Below are 20,587 nucleotides of genomic sequence, written 5' to 3' on the forward strand. Positions count from 1 at the left end.
CTAGCCTCGCACAGGGATTGTATCAGCGATATATTTCGCCGTTCATTCATCGCGTCCTAATTTGGCTCACCGTATTATATCGTCGGGCATTGGATATCAGTTGAATTAACTAGCCGATGAATATTCACGGCTCGCCTCGACATAAATTCGAGTCAATCAATTAGCTGGAGAGCCGCTTAGTATTCTCGAGTCTCCTTTATTCCCGAGTGGAGCTTCGCTCTCGAAACGTTTACATTGTACCGGCTACACTCACGCGTACACACGCTCAGCTCAGTTATTACGTAAACACTCGGGAACACGTGTCGAAACGATAACGTATCGGGGCCCATAGTCCGGTATTCGTGTCTAACAGCGGATTTTTTCTTTCTAAATAAACTGCTAATTGACTCGGGCTCCTCGCTCGATCCACCGCAGTGCTGCCCTCTTTGACGCATCGGCGTTAGCTGTTTTACTCGGCTTCGTCACGCTTTGATAAGCTCGCGGAAAAAATGAAACATTTTCACTGGAATACTCGAAAAATAAGACTCGTTGAAAGCCTTGATTCCGGCATAATCCAAAACCTACTTTCCCGGATTAGAATCATGACGATTTTCTCGATTGCTCTAGATTAACTGTGGATGCTCCGGCTTTTAGGTTAGGTGGATTTTCGCGGGTGAAAATAAAGCGGGCGTCGGTTGACGCGCCATTTTACGTCACATCAAACCCTCGCCACATTGTTGGCAACTACTTGGCCACGCTACGTCATTTCTTACAAGAGCTAAAGAGATTTGGTGGAAAACAAGTAATAAAATTAGACCGTAACACCTCGCAATAACCAAAGCCACGCGCTCATTAATCCTAATAAATTCGCCATCTTGCTTTCCTAATAATATCTCTAAAATATTCATTCCACGCTTTAAACGAATCGCACTTTTTCCATAATAATTTCTACGCTTCAATATTTCAAATTTAAACATATAAAACGGACCACCCAACTTTTAAGAGTTTTAAAGCCACGCCCCAATGCTGTATGTTTCACGCTTTTGTCTATTCCAAACGCTCTCCCCCTAAATAAGATCCTTGTCCCTAGGGATCTGCCTATCTGAAATCTCGCCTTTAGGCTTCTTTGCTCCTGAAACGGATCTGTATAGAAGACCGATCATTGTTCCCTATTTATTCAGTTATCCCAATCGATCACAACAAAATCTTCCCATTTCAACGAAAAACAAAAATACCAACAAAATTCCATGAATTTATCGAAAATAAAAAATAACACCAAATGACTCGTGAATTTGCAGAAATTACACGATAAAATCGAAGGAAACGAAAGAAACTTGTTTTATATTATGCTCTTTGTGATGATCGCGATGAATGAACTACTGTTCATTCAACAGGTGACGCCCACGTTTTTAGCCAGAGATACAATTATTTGATCGAGAAGCAACAAGTTGCCAGTGCTCGAGGACCACCCGTGGAGAGAGGGGGTAGCTCGATGCCACGCGATATACAAACTTCAGTCTCTCGAATTTCCATTCACCTCTGCGAGTCCTCGCACGGATTAATAAGCGACCGACGGATTCAGCGGAAGCGGCGAGGCGGACGGTACTAGGAATATCGAAGCGACGTAAACAAAACAAGACGGATCAGAGTCGAATAAGCGGAAGAACCAAACAACAACGCATTTACGAGAATCGAACAAAAACCGAATAAAGTGCGCTACGGTAGATCGTAAATCCTGAATATTTTTGGCCAGATTTTTAGAGGATTATAATAAGAGGGGAAAGCAGTGATCTTGGCGGCTATTTTTTTCTGTCTTTTGTCGACGGTTTGCGGAGGGGGGAGGGGGGTTGAAGGGCCGGTGAGATCTATTTATAATGCATCTTTTGCGAGGCTAGAAGGAGGCAGTAAACGTCGCGTGTATTTCATATGAAACTCCACCCCCTCCCGGCCATTCTTGCACTGCCAATCTTCCTCTTTTGCCAGCCTGATAATGCGCCTTGCAAACGCTAACAAAGTTAACTCCCCTTCCTCCTTTATTCTTTTACTTCTCTTTTCTTACTCCTCCTCTATCTTTTCTTCTCTTCTTTTATTAATCTTCGCTCTCTTATACTTTACTCTTCCCTCTCTCTCTCTCTCTATTTACAACCTCCTCTCTCCACCACAGCACCCCTCCTTTTCTCTCTCCGATTCCCCTTGCCGCAGGTGCTGCGCGCGGGAGATTATTTTTTCGCTTATTTCAAAGCCAACTCCCCCATTCCTCCTCTTTATTCTTTTCCTTTGGCCACTCACTCGTGTTATTGTCGATCGTCGAGTTATTTATGCGCCGTGCCTTCGTGTCACTGATTTTCTCGGACTCTGCAGACGGGTACACTGAACCCGCAAACTCCCTATCGACTCTTACGCTATGTTGCTCGTTTTAACGAACAATTGTCACTATGGTTCCTCCCCCTCCCCACTCCTCCCTCTTCCAACGTCATTCGCGACCAGTCCCAACGTCACAGACGCGCCAAATTAAAATCCTCCAGTCGATGTTGTAATTTTCAGCGTTGCGCGGTAATTTTATTTATGAATCGATTTTATTGTTATTATTATTGTTATTGCGAGATACAATAGTTCTTCAGTAGCAGATTCCACGCCAGATTATTTATTCTCGTTGATACACGCTTTCTCACGGCGAAGTAATGATATTTTATATTTTTTCTCTCTCTTTTTTTTTCATTACAATAATCGTTGACAATTTTGTTATTCCAGTCAAGGAAAACCGCGCAATCACCACTAAATTTACGTTGCTCGGTGATGCAATCCCTCTTAATTTGAAAAAGAACATTTGCAGAGGTAATAATGGGTTTCACAAGTACCCATCGTTTCTTATACATTATTACCCGCACGAGTGTCAATAGGAAAGCGAGAAAAATGACACGTTCTAATTGCATGGATTTACGATTCGAGCTGGCCCGAACAATGACACGATCGTCCGATGGAGAAAAATTTCCGCTCGTTTCTCGAGTTTTCGCGAAACGATCTATAGATCCTGCGCTGTGAATAGACACTGAGGGAATAAAATTCGGTCGCTCGACAGTGATAAATCGTGCGTTTGTAAATTCTGAAAAGTATTGCGTTGAGATTTTTTTTTCAACTCATTAACGCTTGATTGTAATATTAATTAAATAAATTTATTTAGTTTATCGATCACCGTGTTAATAGGTAGGAAAATATTGAAGTATTTTTCTCGGTATGCAAATATGTCGATCGATCGTCATATTTATATCGATCGGGATGATAAAGTTGGTACGATGTGTGTGTGTGCGTGTGCAATAAAAAGTCAAGAAATGAAATATTACATGAAAACATTCAAAAATTCGCAAAACGATCTATAGATCCCACAATACGCACAGACCAAATAAAAAAATTCGATCACTCTTCAATAAAAAACCAGGAACCTTAAAAAATTCGAAGAAACGCTACAAAGTTATCGATCGATCGTTATTCCCATGTATCAAGGTGATGAAGTTGGTCGGATGAAATGGAAAGCCGAGAATGCTGGGTATTAAAAGAGGAGACAGTGTATGGGTTTTTATGTGGAGTTATAATCGACTCTCGTGCCATCGGCGGATCGCTTTATAGCCGTCGGATGCTAAAACGTGAATTTATGTGCAATAATTGAAAGCGATCATTGACATTAACTCGCAGGTGAAAATACTTTGTCCGTTTAGCTGTCGGTCTTTTTGAGGGGCGTTGCACGCTTTGATTTCCTCCTCGGAATAGGCGAGTCGCGTTTTACGACTAATCGGGGTGGCTGGGAGTGTCCGATCTAATAACGATCTGGCCGGCCCAGCCTTTATTAAGGTTACGTTGGAGGCCTTTATTAAGCCCACTCTCTCTCTCTTTCTCTCTCTCGAAACACCCGAAAAGGGCACCTCTATACGACTTTTCCTCGAATTCTATGCCAAACGTATAAAAACCCCCCGGGCACGTGCGAAAATTCCCCCTCCACTTCACTCCCTACTATATATGCTACCCCCCCCCCCCTTATAAAAATTTCACAGGAATTCGTAGCGAGGGACCGATAATGCGGAGAGACGAAAGGTTTGTCACGTATAAAGGATGGTGTTAAATTTAGCAGGATGCTTTCTCGCAAAGAGTGAAAGGGTGGGTGGGGGGGGGGGTGTCTCATTGTTCGGGAATGGAGAGGGAGAGGCGTTTCAGGATGCGATTACGACTTTTCTTGGTAGAGCGTCCAATCAGCAGTTATTTTTCTAATGACCGCGCGCATCCCGCCGGTAGTTATAGGTGTACCGAGTGAAACGCTCTCTCCTCCGAATGGCTGACTATCAACGGGAATTATCCACTTCTAGGGGATTCCCCTCCAAAATTTTTCAATAAGGCCCAAATCCCCCCACGCGGATCGATGCTACTGCGAAGTTTTTGTCAAAGCGATTCTTTTTTGTTCTCGTAAGTCTTTCCCGACTATCAGTGGGGTTCATCCACACTTCGATAGAATCTTGTAACGTGGGACAATTTTGTTTAATTACTGCAACCTTGGGATGAAAATTTGATTGGTCGATTAGTGTCTTTTGATAATAATTTATTGAGAGTTTTCTATGTATTCGCTTTATACATGTACTACTACTGCTTACTTTCGAAATTAGACTCCAATTTTCCTAATTTTTCTCCATGAAAAAATTCCTTTTATCAAATAAAAATTAACAATACATATCAAGCTAAAAGGTTATCACCAACAAGCAATAACAAAACCCCAAAAATATAGGAGAAAGTAGTAAAATCCCAAGGATTCGTAAGTCGAACGGAGAAAGAAGAAGAAGAAGAAGAAGAAGAAGAAGAAAAAGAAGAGGGGACCAAGGAGAGAAAGATTGGAAAAAGGCAAGTTTTTCCACGAGTGATAAGGAAATACAAAGAATCGCGTGCACAATTAGTAGCAATTACAGGGGCACCGGGGCTGACATAATAATTCGATAATTTCGAGATGGCAAGCCGAGAGAGAGAGAGAGAGAGAGAGAGAGAGAGAGAGAGAGAGAGAGAGAGAGAGAGAGGAAAAAGGCACGCGAGGCGATCTGGCGGCTCGATAGGGTGAAGCGTAAGATCGATAAGAATCGATTACAAGCAACGAGAAAGGCCCTTTCCTGCCAGGGCTACGATTTAATAACCGACAATTGCCCTAATTACCCCGGGACTCGCATAATTCATCATCGAGCCATCCCGAGCCGACGGTGTTCTCCAATCTAATCAGAAAAAAAACAAGTAAAACTCGCAAATTGTACTTGATTATTATTTATAAGAGGTATACATATATATATTTAAATATATAAGTCGTTTTCATTAGTATATTTCTACAACGACAGCTTATCTACGGGGGGGGGGGGTGTATAAGAAAGGGGGGGGGTGGAAAATGAAAAGCAGGGAATGATAATTTTGAAGGGTCTACATGGTAGCTGTTGGTACTTTACGAGTTTGTCCAGAGGTTGGAGTTAACGGGGCGTTAACAAGGGCAATAGACGCCCGCGCGCGAGAGAGAGAGAGAGAGAGAGAGAGAGAGAGAGAGATCGTACAGGGTGCAGTGGCGCGAAAGCAGCTTACGCGAAGCTTTTACGAGCTTGCGAACGATTGCCAAGGCGGGTAACGCCCCGATGCACGATGCACCGGCTTATCCGCCATCGAGAACCGAGAGAGAGCCTCGCGGAGGGGCACGCGAATACCGAACGTTGGAATAGGGGAGGGGGGAGGGTCCTGGGGTTGCACAAAAGTAGCGAGAGAGAGAGAGAGGGAGTGGGGGATGGTTGAAGAGGCCAGGCAATAAAACGGCGCGTCGGGGCAACCGGCAATTTCGGGCTATCGAGCCTGGCCCCTCCAGCTTTATTATTGGCCCTACAATTATTCTTGATATACGCACCCCGACTGCTAGCCCCTAATATCTCCTCGATAAACCCTCGGTCCTCGCTCGCCTGCAAAATGGCGCCCACGATCCTTTCTCTATAACCCTTTTGATCGTTATTCCATTTTTTTTATCTTCGACACCCCTCCCTCCCTTATGGACCTTCTTCTTGCAGAATATTTTTGTTATTTTTGGTCGAATCTCCAATTTTCTGTAATTCTACTCTGTGGTTTGTTATTAATGTTTTTTATTTTTGTACGTTAGTGTATAATTCATCTTTCTTTGCAAAATAACATCAAGGAATTTTATATATAATAAATTCTCTCTTTTTCTTTAAATGTTTTGGTAATTTGCCCTACCCTCGATCCTCTTTTTACAACACTTCGCTACGCTATTTCCTTTGAATCCAAAATTTCCTCATCTAACTTGCTAAATCAAATCAAATTTGCCCATTTAATTTTACCATATAAAACTCGTTCTCTCCAACGATAAATACCGTCAACGATCGAATAACTTTTCCAAAATTATTCCCACCTGCAAAATTTTCCAAATCTCGAATTTAAAAAAAAAACACAAAATTCCTGTAACCCATCACACACATCTAAGAAACCTCCAAATTTTTAAATATCCCGCGACTCTCAGAATCCACCCATTTTCTTAGAATTTTTTCGGTAGGCCTGAAATCGCGTGGATGGCCTCGAGCGAGTCGGTGCGCGTGCTCAGCTTCATTCCGGATGGAATCGTAAAGGTTTTAAGGCGCCGTTCGGGACGAGCCGCGATTACATTGACGCCGACTCGGATTATCCATCGATTCGTTTTAGCCCCACCAGCAACCCACGGTACTTTAACTACTCGCGAGGCCGACTCGCGCTCGTCTTTTTCTACTCCCACTCCCCCCTCTTTCTCTTATTTGTTGTACCATCGGCAGATACGGCCTCGTAAACCTCGCGTGATCGTTTCGAATGCGTTATTGCTCTTGTTAACGCCCCCTTCGCGAAAGGGCCAGGAAAAACGGCAGAAAAGGAGAAACGCAAAGAGTCCTGCATGGACAAACTCGTAAAATTCTCCGCCCCGCGAATTCCACCCCAACCGATCTCGCCGACGATAACCAAATGCGACTGCTCGCTATATACCCTGCCTTCTTTTTACCTCCCCCCTCCCTTCCCCCTTTTCCCTATTCTCTATTAAATCTATACCGTGGTATTCTACATATATATACAACTCCCGAATCAATTCTAACCCCCCCCCTCCCCCTTTTACACAGTTGCACGAAATTCCACAAAACTCAATTTGCAGAATCGCTCCGAGCAAATGGAATTTTCGAGAAACTCGACTAGCTTCAAATTATTTGTGATTTTGTTGTTTTGGTATATATATATATATATAGATTGTGCCCTGGGTTAATTCTTGCGAATAAATTGGATATTCACGAGCAATACGTATGAGTAATAAACGCTATCGAACGGTAAAAAGAAAATATTCAAGAGCGATAGGAGCTACCAATAAATTCGATATTGCCACTTGTCATTGTGTCATTTATTTCTGCTCGAATGCGATAACCTTGCCTCGATAAATGGCCACCCCTGTCATCAATATCCACGATAAATAAGCTCGCTAATCTTGCCCAACATTCGTCATTCCAAATCTCGATGGATTATTATTTTGTATCGATGCTAATCGATGATTTAAGCTAATGAAATTTTCTACTTTTTGTATATATATATAGGTAAGCGAGTTTAACGTTTGATTTTTAAGTCGCAGAATTTGCTTAATGAATTTGCTGATTATGCTGATGGAGCTTTGGATTGGCGAATTTTAGGGAGTATAGTATATATAATGTGAAAAGAATAAATTGCGAAGTACTTGTTTTTAGCATATTTTTTTTAATTGTAATTCCAGTTAATTAGTGACAAATCATTCCTTTATTGGATTGATTAAAGACCTTTCTGATAATGTTATAGCAAATATTTATGGCTGTGTATTTTTTAATCTAGACTGACGAGGAAATTTGATTTAATCAATTAACGCATTTTTCGATTATTTGCAAATATTTCTCCAATTATGTTTCACAATTACAACCCAAAAACCCATAAAAAAATGTCACTGTGCACCAAATGATCGCCCGATTCGATTGACCAACGACTAACGAAAAAATAACGTTGTTTCGCAGGTACCCCGATAAATCGGTTGCCGATAATGGCGAAATCAGTTCTGGATCTGTACGAACTGTACAATTTGGTGATAGCACGGGGAGGATTGGTGGACGTCATCAACAAGAAGTTGTGGCAGGAAATCATCAAGGGTCTCCACCTGCCATCGAGCATCACTTCCGCCGCGTTCACACTGCGCACCCAGTAAGTAGATATTCCCCCGACTAGTCGGACACGTAATGCGCATCTGCAATTAAGCAAAGTGCTGCCGACCCGGCCAGACAGCTGTCAGTTCGATTAACGGCTCGAGAAAAGAACTCGAATCCACTGCGGAAACTAAAATCGATCCTACGCCCTTTTTTCCCTATCCCCTCCCCTCCCCTCCCCCGTACAAGAAGTCCCGAGGCTCGTAAAAACGTCATAAACCTTGCGAATTTCTCTTACCTAATTGCCTCCCCCCTCCCACCCCCTACCCTCTTGTGCTCGCTTATAATTAACTGGATTAATGCCTTTTCCATCTCTCTCTCCCTCTCTCGCATCCACTCTAAAATTTATCCCACCCTCACAACCACAAGATTCTATTTCTTAACACTAAAGCTACCAGTTGCCGGTCAATTTGACCACCTTTTTAAATGTAAACACGCGTGTATAAAAAATCCTCGGTACGTTTAGTGTTAAGTTCTTCAAGTTAATCGAAAAAAATTCAAGCGTCCATTATAAGCCCAAATGTACGGTTATATTAACGGAGATGAAGCGCATGGAAGAAGTGACGCAAATGTATATTTTTAAGTATTTATTTCCGGCGAGCTTTCACGCTGGATAAAACAATTCTTGCACGGTAGCCAGCGAGATATTCCAATTTGATTCTTTTCCCGGTGCCTCTCGTATACCGTGGCCTTTTATCTTCATCCGCTGTCAGTCAAACGGCCCAGTCGCAGTTGACTCGTCACCGACGGAATTGGATTTCAAGAAACGTCGCGGTTTCGTAAGACACTGTGAAGCCCCGCGCGTGTAGGCGGATAGATAATTGATTCATTCTCCTATATCCAAACGCAAATTTTATTGTTTTTCTCCTTCACCCTCCTCTTCATGTTTTTACAATTTTCCAAACGCAAATTTTATCGTTTTTCTTCTCCCCCCCCCCTTCATAAATTTACACTTTTCCAAATGCTACATATTTTTTATTTCACCGCGTTTGATTCGATACAGTTTGTATATTTTTAGTTGGAGGGGATGGCGTTGAAACATTCGGTTCTCTAGATAAGGTTTTGTACGTCGGGCGAGTTTTTAACCGCTGCGGAATAGAATGAAAAGTTTTCCTGGATTTACGAGTGCTCGAAGTTGGTTAATAGGGGTCACACACGAGTCAAAGTCTTTTGTGGCCGCAGTATTCGTATATTATCTTTCCGGATGATGGGATAAAGTTGGCTAAACAGAGAGCTTACCGCGAAAACACGCTGGTCTCGTGCCCTTTGACGCCATCTAGAAGACTGCCTCCCTCCCCTTTCCGTTTCCGCCAGTGTGCACCGACAAAGGGTACTACTTTACTACCCGCAATTGTTTGTTTATTCGCTCCTTTCCAAAGATCACTTTCCTACGATTCGCTTCAATCGTCTTATAAGAACAATCATCTCTCTCTCTCATCTCTCTCATTCTTAAATCAATATATATATATATATATATGTTCACTTCTGATGAATGCAAAATCTTGTTTCTATTCCTAAAACAAAAATTTGTCTGTTAGTAACGAGGAATAAATGTTTAAACTATTTACTAATTAGTCTTTCTTAGAAATTAAAGTCCTAATATATGTATATGTATGAAATTAACGAAACATAGTGGAAAAAAGGCAGGAAGAACGTAAAAGGTGGAAGAATAATTGAGAGCGAAAAATTATTGAGCGTTTTATCATTTTTATCACCATGCTTCCCACGATAGTATTAATAGTCCGATACGATAAAAATTCCATTATATATGCGGATGTCGCAAGTGACACCCGCATAAATGGTCATCCGGAAGTCGAGAAACCTGAATAATTGGTTTTCCGGTTTTAATGTGTAGCAGGTGTAAGTTTGTCGTTCGAGGGAAGCGCGTAAAACGGAGAGAGAGAGAGAGAGAGAGACAGAGAGAGAGAGGAATTTGTGTTATTCGCTGTGGATGGGGAGGGAGGGGATCTAGAGGTCGAGGGGGAAGGGAGGCGGCTGTAAAAAGGGATTGGCAAAGGAGCGGCTGGGAGACTCGGGGGTGAAGGTAATTCGTAAATATTGTTTATTTTGACATACAATCGTTCGAAAAGAGCGCTCGAAGGTGGAGATTGAGTGTCGGTACGCATCTGCGAGACACACAACTGTAGTCTGTAATTCGCGCGGGCATCGTTCGGTTTTTACGATTGTCTGGCCAGACACTCGTCCTCGTCGCCGGGCACGAAGAAAAAGAAGGGAAGGTTGAAGGGAGTCGAGAGACCGTTGGAGCGAGAGAGATGGACGTAGAGGGGGGGGGGGGGAGAAGGTGAGAGAAAAAATTGAAAATCAGAGACAAAGACGTGGACAGGATTTAAAGAGACAACGGAATGAATAAATTCCTCTCTTTCTATCTTTCTCTCTCACTCGCATCGAACCCTCTCCAGACCAACCTTTTCGCGATTCGCAAAATGCACCAATTATCTCCACTGACTTTTATCGTCCATTCGTTACTCGTATGTAGCACAGACCGGAGATTAAAATCGAAAGGGCGCAGAGAAAACGCGAATGCAGGAGGCTCGTGAGAGCGAATCAACGTATATTTTCTTATTTCCTAAATATTCCTATATAATCGATCTGGTCTAACTAGCATCTGCTACGAAAAGTCGCCGTGAGAGCAAACCGACGAATGTTTTGAGAGATTTCGTGGAATTGTTTGGTTACGCGACGGTAGATCTCCCGATTTATCCGTTTTTGAACGTTGACCGTGACGGTGTTGATAGAGAAGTTTTTGGTATATCGCGCGAAGCCAATTTTGGCTGGATAAAAGTCAAAATGGAGAAGAAAGGAAAGAGAGGGAGAGGGGGGGGGGGAGGTAAACTCAGTGGCGTTTCTAATAAAGTCCGAGAGGCGACAAAACAAGTGGATGAGTTATGGCCGGTAGGCATCTGTGCGGCGGCTTGACAAGATAAAATTAAATTAAGCGGCTCTCATCAGCCGACGTATCTCATCTCGTGGCCACCGCTGCCGTCGTGCCAATTTCACACAAGCCCCGTGATAGACAGCGGCCGTCCCCGGGATTAATAGTCACCTTAGCAAACGAGCTCTGGCCCTTTACACGCTTTATATAGAGCACCCGATTAATATTTCCGTCGATGTCTCTTCGTCAAACGTTTCCACCAAAACACCTCTTACCCACGTCTTTCCCGATTTGCCATATCGCGACGTGAGAATTGAACAAAACTCGTTAATCACCTCGAGAATAACGAGCTATTACGATAAGCAGCCAGGATGTTTTGATAGTTTCACTGATAACTTATTTTTCTCGTAGATGTACTAAGTTCTTAGTCATTTTTTCCAAGAAATATTCTGGTGTATTTAGTTTTATTGATATCTTATTTCTTTCAGGACCCATAGAGCACCAAATGACTTAGAAACATCTTTTAGGCGTCTTTTAGTCAATTGGATGACTAAAACGTGTCTGTAAGACAGCTTTTAGTCAAGTGTACTGCATGGAGAGTTCCTTTATTTAAAGTTTTGTAAAATATACGGTCATCGTGTTTCGATAATCTTTAGTAATTCTTGTAACTGTAATCGTACGCGTCTTTTTCTCGAAAGGCTTTATTGTCCTCGAATAAACACCGAGTCTCTGGGCTGCAGCGTATATACTCAGAAATTGCAAAAAAAACGCGAAACGTCAACAGAAACCGATGCTAGCGCCTCGTAGCGTCTAGCAAATTAACCAAGAAAAATAAAATGTGTAATGTAATATTTCTCCTTTCGAGGAATAGAAATAAATGTTCACGTTACTAACACTGTGTTGTTCTCCTTCAGGTATATGAAGTACCTTTACCCGTACGAGTGCGAGAAGAGAAGATTGTCGACCCCTCAGGAACTGCAAGCGGCCATAGATGGGAACCGACGAGAGGGTCGCAGAAGCAGCTATGGAAATTATGGGGCAGGCGGCGCTGGTGGTCCCGATAGCCTGGTCCAACGGAATCCTCATACGACAGCCAATTCCTTAGGTTTACACGCGCAGCTTTCTCCACTCTCATTGGTCACCGCCGTAACTGGCGGTGGACAGCATCACGGACCACCTCAGTCTCTCGTCAATGGTAGTGCTGTCCACACACCCCTCCCCCACCACCCACATCACCCTCATCATCCCCAGGGACCCATGTCTCAGCCCCCTAATGCTGGTAAGAAAACCTCACATTCGTGTGCATCCTGCTCCTCACCATCTCTCTCTCTCTCTCTCTCTCTCTCTCTCTCTCTCTCTCTCTCTCTCTCTCTTTTTCAACCAAATGTAGAATTCCTTATAACTGCAACTGCCTTATAGACACAAATCTATGTATTTACCTCTGTGAAGCTAAGGATGCACAATGTTTTTTTCTATAGATCAAAGCACGTTTTCTCAAATATAAGCCCAAAAAACATTGTCTCATCTTCTCTTTATAGAGGAGAATCCGATGTTACTAGATATTCGCAAATATACCTCTCCAAGAATTCCTTTTAAAGATACAGTGAACGATCTTCTGGATTATTGCAATCGTTTTTATCCAGTCTCATTAATCACGAGTAACAATAGTTATTTTTACGAGTTCTCGCCTTTCCGGGCAAGGAGCATCGGAGCGATTTTTCACGCTTCGGTGGAGTTTTTGTGGCGCGAGCTAGAAATAAATAAAGACACGTGAAAAATCCTGAAATAAGTAGTGTGGTGTACGGGGGAAACGGTCAGGTTGGAAATACCGGGAGGGAATGTAATTTAGCCGAGCTCTGCGGATCGGTTTCAAGTTAATTCCCGAGGGAGCGGGGAAAGTTGGGGTGGGAAGCAGGGGCGGAAGGGGTAGGTAAATAGGAATGCTCGTTAGCGAGAGTCATCCGTTAACGCCTGTCTCTCCACGGATCGCACAATCAATTACGGCTCCTTCGCCTCTTCTCATCTCGCGTGGACTCACCAACTTCCAACTACCGATTTAAAATAAACTCTGCACCCCTCCTCCTTCCCCCCTCTTACCATTTCTGTTACTTCCACTGAAATTGCCCCAGCTTTTTTTGCTCGCTCGATTTTCACTCGTGTCGCTATTGAACCAAGAATGACGAAGATCTTTTTACTCCCACAGGACCAATTCCAGGATTGGCACCTTCAGAGTTCGAGGCGAGAATGGTGGAGTACGTGAAGCTGCTGAACAAGGAGCTGAGGAACGCGGGTGCAGGAACACCGCCACCTATGATTCATCGACAGGGAAGTTCGTCGCCAACTTCTACCACCCCACCGCGAGATGGCGCCCTCAGTGCCCTGGAAATGTCCAGATTGACTCTTTGGAATATGTATAATAACAATACCCTGTACCCTGGAGTAGGTCATCAACCACCATCGCCACAAGCCTCACGGTCACCCGTGCCACCGTCCAGTCCTGAACCACAAAGAGAAGCTTTGGATTTGGGACTCAGGTCTGCTACTAATACGTAGTAGTATTTTTTTAACACTGAATCTTGTAGTTGTGAGAATAATATTGTGTACAACGTAACGTGTTCTTTCAGATCTTCGCCTGTTCCTTCCTCGCCGACAAGACAGAGTCCTCCTGGAAACAGTGTCCAGACAAAGAAGGACCGAGAGTCCAGCGGGACGCCAGGACCAACTCCTGCCAAGAGACTGCTCCCAGACGAGGAGACCACGGATGAGAAAGTCATGGTTCCCACATTTGCTGGTACACACATTAAAATCGATAATGGAGGTACGAGGAAGAGGGGTGATTGTATATAATTATCGAATGCTGAGGAATGTGTTTTGATAATAATTTTGAACGTTGCATCCATAGGGGACGGAAAGAATGGAGACAATTCCTTAGTGGTCAGTATGGAATTGAATGGTGTGATGTACCATGGTGTTTTATTTGCCCAAACCGACAAGGATGGAACGAAATCATCGACGTCCACGACGAATTCGACGGCGACGAACAGCACCACGAAAAGAAGCATCGTTTCGTGAGCTTCTTCAGGAATCCAAGCATCGGCAGCAGCAGCAGCCTCGTCTCATTCTTTACTCCGATATTAGCCTCTTTCGTAGTAGTAAATAGAATCCGTCTTGGCTTACCGAGAACGAGCCGTGAACCATCGAGAAGAAGACGCCAACTCGATGAGAATCTGGTTCCTCTCAAGATGGAGAATGATATCGAATGTCTGTAAACATGTGTATGGTGCGAGCGATCGGATGGAGCGTGCATGATTCTACTTCTAAGTTTTATAGTCCACATTGAATTTTTAGCTGAAATATTGTTATCGCGAGAACTCTATGCAATTTCAGCCATTCCAATATGGCAGCTCTTGTATATGTTTTACGGTTGTTAAGTTGTGTTCGGTTTTTATAAGCGACGAATGGCCTAAGGATGCAAAGGCAAACGGATTATATATATATTATATATGTATATATATAAATCGTGTTAATTTACCTATTGAAATAGTTGTAGCTATAATAATGACGAAAGAGGAGAGTTCATAGTTCTTAAGGAGTTCTATGGTAGGTCACTCTGATAGAAAAATTCAGTCTACGTGCGATTCGTGTGCAATGAATAAAAAGTATCCTTTCTATCTTCTTATTTCTCTCGTTTTCTGTCTCTTTTAAGATTTTAATGCCTTGCATTCCTTTCATGGGAGGATCTCTCGTAGAAAAGTCATCGAAAGATCAATCCGCGAGAATTCGCGAGGTCATTTGAACATTTTTAAACATAGGAATCAAAGTGAAAATGATAAATCCGGAGGTGGCAGTCCCCGGGAGAGTACCTTCGTTGAAAGCCCTCGGCCAAATAGTATTACTGAGTCATAAACTGCACTACCGACAGGGTTAGTCATCATTTTTTTTTATCGCTCTTATCACGTAATCAAAACATTTTAACTTATTTATTATCCTCGATTCCTAAGTGTATGTGGTAACTATCATCTATATAGTAATCTAATCATGAAATATTCGCTCATTGGAGCTAGATGGATCTTCTTCCTACTTTTTAATGCATTTTAAACCTAGAATTGTGTATATTAATTTTAATTTGACCAACAATATTATATCGGCATTACTTGTCGTATTTGCTACGTATTTAGTATGTATATAGCTATTTTCGCCGAAAGACGTATCCAGTACACGAGGGACAAGAGTTCCCTGCTGGAGTTGCTGATCCGTTGTAATAATATTAATAATAATATAATAATAATAATAATATTAATAATCACTCTCAATGTGTCTCTACTCGTGGTTTTCCTTGTTGATACAATCGCGGCTATCCTTTCGAACGAGGCATCAACGCTTCGTAAAAAAGAAAGATGTATTTGCTTGTATACAAACCTGAGCAGGACGTTTGTAAGAAATATTATCTTAATAGTTAAATTATATGAGAAAACTCTCTTTTTCGTAGCTTAATTTTTATACATCAAATGGCGTTTTTGACACGAGGAAAATAGTAAAGGCAGCCTCTCGATAAACTTGTTACGTTCTCTCGCTATATTTCCAGAAACCAAAACAGCATTGTTGAAGTTGTAGAAAAATTCTCGGCATTAACTTGGCCAGTTTAATACTGACTCAAGGAGCTACTTGATGCGACAGTCTTTTACACACATATGATATACACACACACCTACATGTATATATATATTTATATATATATATTATACATATATAAACTTTACGTAATGCTTAGTATGGAACGCGCGAAAAAAAATCTGACCGGATACTGTCCTTAGACATGAATGTAACAATTATTAAATAAAACATCCTTTTAGTTCGTAGACGTTAAGCGTACGTTTTTAGCGAGCGTAAGATATTAGTATAGTAATACTAGTAAAGAAATAGTTTCCAAATAATCGGGAATTATTTGTTTTTGGAGAGATCAGGGAAGCTTGGCGTACTTTAATCGACACTTTCGTAAGAAGAGTAATAATCATAAAGGATGCGAGACGGAAAGATTTTTTATTGTTTATACGTACATAGTTCTCGAATCTTAGCCAGAAAGACTGTTAAGTAGTTCGCGGATTGCTTTGAAAATTATTTCTCATTGCAATTATTGAATAAAGATGATATTGTCATTTGTCGTCGATGCTACCATCGAAGCTACGTATACATATTAGAATTCCTATTATCACTAGTATTACCGCGGCTACTTATTCAAAACTTGTTACAGCGTAAGGATTCTAATCAAAATCGCGATGGATTCTTCCTTTTTTATGGTTGATGATTTTTAAAAAGTACTTGAGAACGTATGTGTATTTTATTGTCAGCCGGAATCAACTTTTCTCTTCTTTAAAAAACAGTAAGAGATATGTAGGTAGTATAAAAGAGAGGGGGAGAGAATCACATTCTCTTTCTCTCTCCCTCTCTCTACGCGTCACAATAGAGACAATGTACTTAAATTTTTATGCCCTTCTCTTTTTTTCATGGATCTCTGACGCTGCATGTCTTATCAGAGTGAATAAAATACGAAGGATCACACGCAATTATGTAATTTTCATGCTCGGTTGTGATTTTGATAAGAAGCTCGTGAGGCAATTGTTAATGTTTTAAGGCCACGTTGCGTTGTGTGCCACGGCTTCTGCGTATATTAACTTCTTTTTTTTCGATTATGAAATACAAAAAAATATAAATATATATAACTACATTTACGAGCATAATATTATAATGATTCTTATATAAATGTTATGTATTTATGAGTTATACATACTTACACACATACACGCATACACACACAAACACAAGCATGTATACCACACATACGCCCCCTCCGTGTCTGTATGTATAATGCACGATATTATTATTAAAAGGATGAAACAAAACTGATGACATTTAACTATCATAATTATCTTCATATTGTAGAAACTTAGTTATTATCTGTAAATCTATGTAAACGTGCTCCACAATCATAAATAAAATCGACATTACTTTCATATGAACAATTTCAGGAACCTGGATACAAGAATTATTACGATTATTATAATAATTTTTAACGTGTGGATTCTCTTATTTTCCATTTTTATTAATATAATTTTCGCATTGTTGTACATAATGTTTATAGCGAAGTGTAAGCAATAATTTTTATCTTCAAATCCAATAATACGTTCACTTTTAAAATAAATTTTGGTAAGAAACGCTTCTTTTTGTTTCACCCACATGTATTTTTAATCGTTAGAAATGTAGAAAAATTTCTCTGTTCTTTTCACGATTATTGATGTTGCTCAATAATCGAGAGTAGTTTAACTTTTTCCTCTTCACTTGCAAACGAATACGAGACGGCCGATTTTGATAATTTTATTAAATCATGTTTTTCACACCCAAATTGATTGCAAATTATCTCAAACTCCGCGGATAAAGTAGTATCAAAGACTCCCTTATCATCAGTCTAGAATTTAAAAAACAGCTTTTCAAGATTACTTAATTATAATCAAACATTAGATTAATTACTATTTTCTTACCGCAATACATATAGGATGGCCTGCCTCGTAGTAATATTTAAACTGATGTAAAGCATACGATGGAACTGTTTCACATTTTACATTCGAAGTTAAACATAATTCTACGAAAGATATGACAATTGATAAAAATGAGGGACTCTTTTACTGTAACCGATTAACGGGTTTTCTCTCTTACCGACTGGTATTTTAGACTTCAGTAGCTCGTTGAACAGCTTTTCGGATCCCTTTAAATTTGGATGGACACAAGTGCAGTGCCCTAATCTATCGGGCTTAAAATTTAAAATGCGCATGATTTCTTCTTCATTAGGTACCTAAAGAATAATAATATTATAGAATGAATTTTAAAATATGAAGATAGAAATTCATTTTTTCTAATTGATCACCATACCTCAGCGCAGTGAGCAGCAATTTTTAGGCCAGCTTCTCTGGAGGTTTCTAAAAGATGAAGGAAAGCATCTCCCATTGTAGGTTCTCCACTTAAATCTATTCCCACAATATATGAGGGATACTTTTTCATAAACTTAATTGCCAAGTCAATGTTTTCTTCAGCATTTTGACAGCCTTGTTTTCTATCAACTGATATCAATAGTTTCACCAGGATCGTTGGATACTTTTTCGCACACTCTTTGATAGCTAATATTATTGCTTCTATATATTCTACTTTTGTCAATAAGCCCTCTACTTTTCTGGGGGTGCTTCTCAGCTCTAGATAAATCACATTATCCTCTGAAAATTCTCTTATAACTTCACAAGTTGCTAAATACAGGGATTCTGATGTTATAGTCAATTTTTGTATCGCTGCAAATGTCTGAAAGCATCTGCAATAATACTAATAACATATTTTGTTGATAATAACCAAAAATGCAGTTAACTAATAGTACATATCATAAAGACTTACAGTCTCAAAGGGGGCACTGGCTTACCATTCTCATCCAAAAATTCCTTTTCTCCTAAAGAAAAAATTTCTGGATAATTGTTATCATTTGGATTATGTAATCTGTGCAATTTTTTCAAAGTCTCAGTACTCAGGGATCCATTTAAGTGAGCGTGAAGCTCCTGCAAAAGACGTTGAATTATTTATCACATTTAAAATATCAATTTAGAACTGCAATGAACTTTGACTATAATTACAATTTTCGGAAGTGATTTACACATCTTCTGTATGTCCATAATTAAGCCTTATCTCTTCTTTGCAGAGATAAAAAGTAGTCTTAAATCCTTCTCCTTATAACTTGTCTGCCGGCATGTATATAGCCAGTGTAAACAAACAACAGTAAAGCACAACGTTCAAAATGACCCAAACAAGTAGGGAAAAACTCCCTCTAGACACTGATTTCTCTACTAAAACCCCCGACGCGTAATATTCAAACTAAATCATTGGAAAATAAGCGTGTATATTAAGAAATTCATATTTTCCTACACATTTCTATATTAATTAAAATTCGTATTAGACGTAAACCAAGTGAAAAATGAGTTAGCAAGGACATGAAAAGAGATAGATGAAATAATTGTATTAATTTTTATAAATATTCGCTGAATCTTCTACGTAATAATTGAAATAGCTTCTTAATTATACGATTGCAAGAAACATTATGGGTTTCTAGTTACGTTTCATATAATAAGGAATGGTGTCATTTATCCGAAGCCAACCAATGGAATATCAAACGAATGATTTGGCGACCACCTCGATGACAATCTTCCGAATGCGATAAGATGTATTATGATAATCCATTGGAATATCAGTTGACTTCAAACGAGCAAACGTAATAGAAGATGTGGCATTTATAATTAACAGGTCGTATTAATTTTTTATTATAGTTCCACGCTGGTGCCTGTACAGATAAGTCGATTCATAATTTTTATTAATTTTCCTGACAATCCTCGTTTCACTAATCCATTTTAATCGCTTTACCCTATTCTAACTTTCTTATACATTCCTAAAGTTAACTTAAATAGCTGTTTGCTAACTCATGCTTCACTGTTTATTATTTAAGTTCCTTTTATCAAATCTATAAAGTTGCACGAGGCAAAAAGTCGCTGATTTTGAAAATCTTATTCTTCTTGTAGTCTAAATTAATGTTTACTTAAATTTTATCTCACTTCCGGGCATTATTATGGCTTGGCCAGTGTTAGTGGTGTAAATAAATACCCCATATCGTACACACATTATTAGCTGCTCAATTAACCTGCTGCCAAGGCGTGTTAGGAGCGATAGCTGACTCGCTGAATTTCCATTCAGTCAGATTTAAGCCTTGCTACGAGTGTCAACGATATTCTTCTTTAGAGATTTTCTTAATTGTTACAATTTCACATAAATTCCAATTACAATTTTCGAGTGTAATGTTAAGATTTAATCACGTCACGTTATCGGTAAGTTGAGTATAAGTCCTTTTTGTAAAGATTAAAAGAATTATGCTCCATTTATCGCAAGTGTGACGTGATAACTCGTCGTGGGATTTTTCAACTTACACGTGTGACTCTTATTGTTAATTGGCAGAAATACTCATCACTCCAGCAATTCCCTTATTTTAGCATAGTTCTGCCGTGAATCCTATTGGCATTATGCTATAATAAGAGTATCGTAACGGTGACGAATCATCGACAATTTTTAGTTTAAGTGTGATGGAGTCATTTGTGAATAAGAAAACACTATTAACGATGTAATCGAGGATGACATTAATTAAATTTTTCTTAAATCGATTAAGCTGATAACGTAAACTTTTAAATCTAATTTTAGCTCTATCAATCAGCTTTATTCAAAGTCTTATCAATTTTTCTGGTCGATATCTTTCATCTCCTGGGGGGTTATCAACTCTTCACAAAAATATTCTTCCATTCATCCAGACACTCTTCAGTTCTCGGCACGATTACTCGTGGAAACATTCGGAAAATCTTCTGGAAAGTCGATAATTCACATTGACGGTAGTATTTAT

At 40.2% G+C, this 20,587-nt stretch overlaps 2 protein-coding genes across 5 annotated transcripts in view; one reads left to right on the forward strand and one right to left on the reverse strand.

Moving 5' to 3' along the window:
- retn (retained) overlaps window positions 1-14,797 on the forward strand; it is an 85,638-nt gene extending 70,841 nt beyond the window's left edge. For all 3 annotated transcript variants that reach the window (XM_066734373.1, XM_066734374.1, XM_066734375.1), the window contains exons 5-9: window positions 8,040-8,223; window positions 12,033-12,397; window positions 13,322-13,652; window positions 13,743-13,936; window positions 14,021-14,797. In XM_066734373.1, coding sequence (XP_066590470.1) covers window positions 8,040-8,223; window positions 12,033-12,397; window positions 13,322-13,652; window positions 13,743-13,936; window positions 14,021-14,190 — 1,244 coding nt within the window. In that variant the 3' untranslated portion in view covers window positions 14,191-14,797. The remainder of the gene's footprint in view (window positions 1-8,039; window positions 8,224-12,032; window positions 12,398-13,321; window positions 13,653-13,742; window positions 13,937-14,020) is intronic.
- A 152-nt stretch (window positions 14,798-14,949) lies between these two features.
- On the reverse strand, window positions 14,950-20,586 carry Ada (adenosine deaminase-like protein). Of its 2 annotated transcripts, XM_066734379.1 has the most exons (6): window positions 18,786-20,586; window positions 18,553-18,710; window positions 18,043-18,472; window positions 17,830-17,965; window positions 17,655-17,755; window positions 14,950-17,581 (listed from the first exon to the last, which is right to left on the reverse strand). In XM_066734379.1, exons 1-6 carry the CDS (start codon window positions 18,822-18,824, stop codon window positions 17,405-17,407), a joined length of 1,041 nt encoding a protein of 346 aa, XP_066590476.1. In that variant the 5' UTR covers window positions 18,825-20,586; the 3' UTR covers window positions 14,950-17,404. The 2 variants fall into 2 exon arrangements, with proteins under 2 accessions (XP_066590476.1, XP_066590477.1); XM_066734380.1 differs by lacking the exon at window positions 18,786-20,586 and having other exon boundaries at window positions 18,043-18,483; window positions 18,578-18,696.
- Between the last annotated feature and the right edge of the window lies 1 nt (window position 20,587).

This window comes from Prorops nasuta, unplaced genomic scaffold (assembly GCF_024137725.1).
Source record: "Prorops nasuta isolate Cenicafe-Biocafe unplaced genomic scaffold, Cenicafe_Pnas_1.2 PNAS00011, whole genome shotgun sequence".
Lineage (NCBI taxonomy): Eukaryota > Metazoa > Arthropoda > Insecta > Hymenoptera > Bethylidae > Prorops > Prorops nasuta.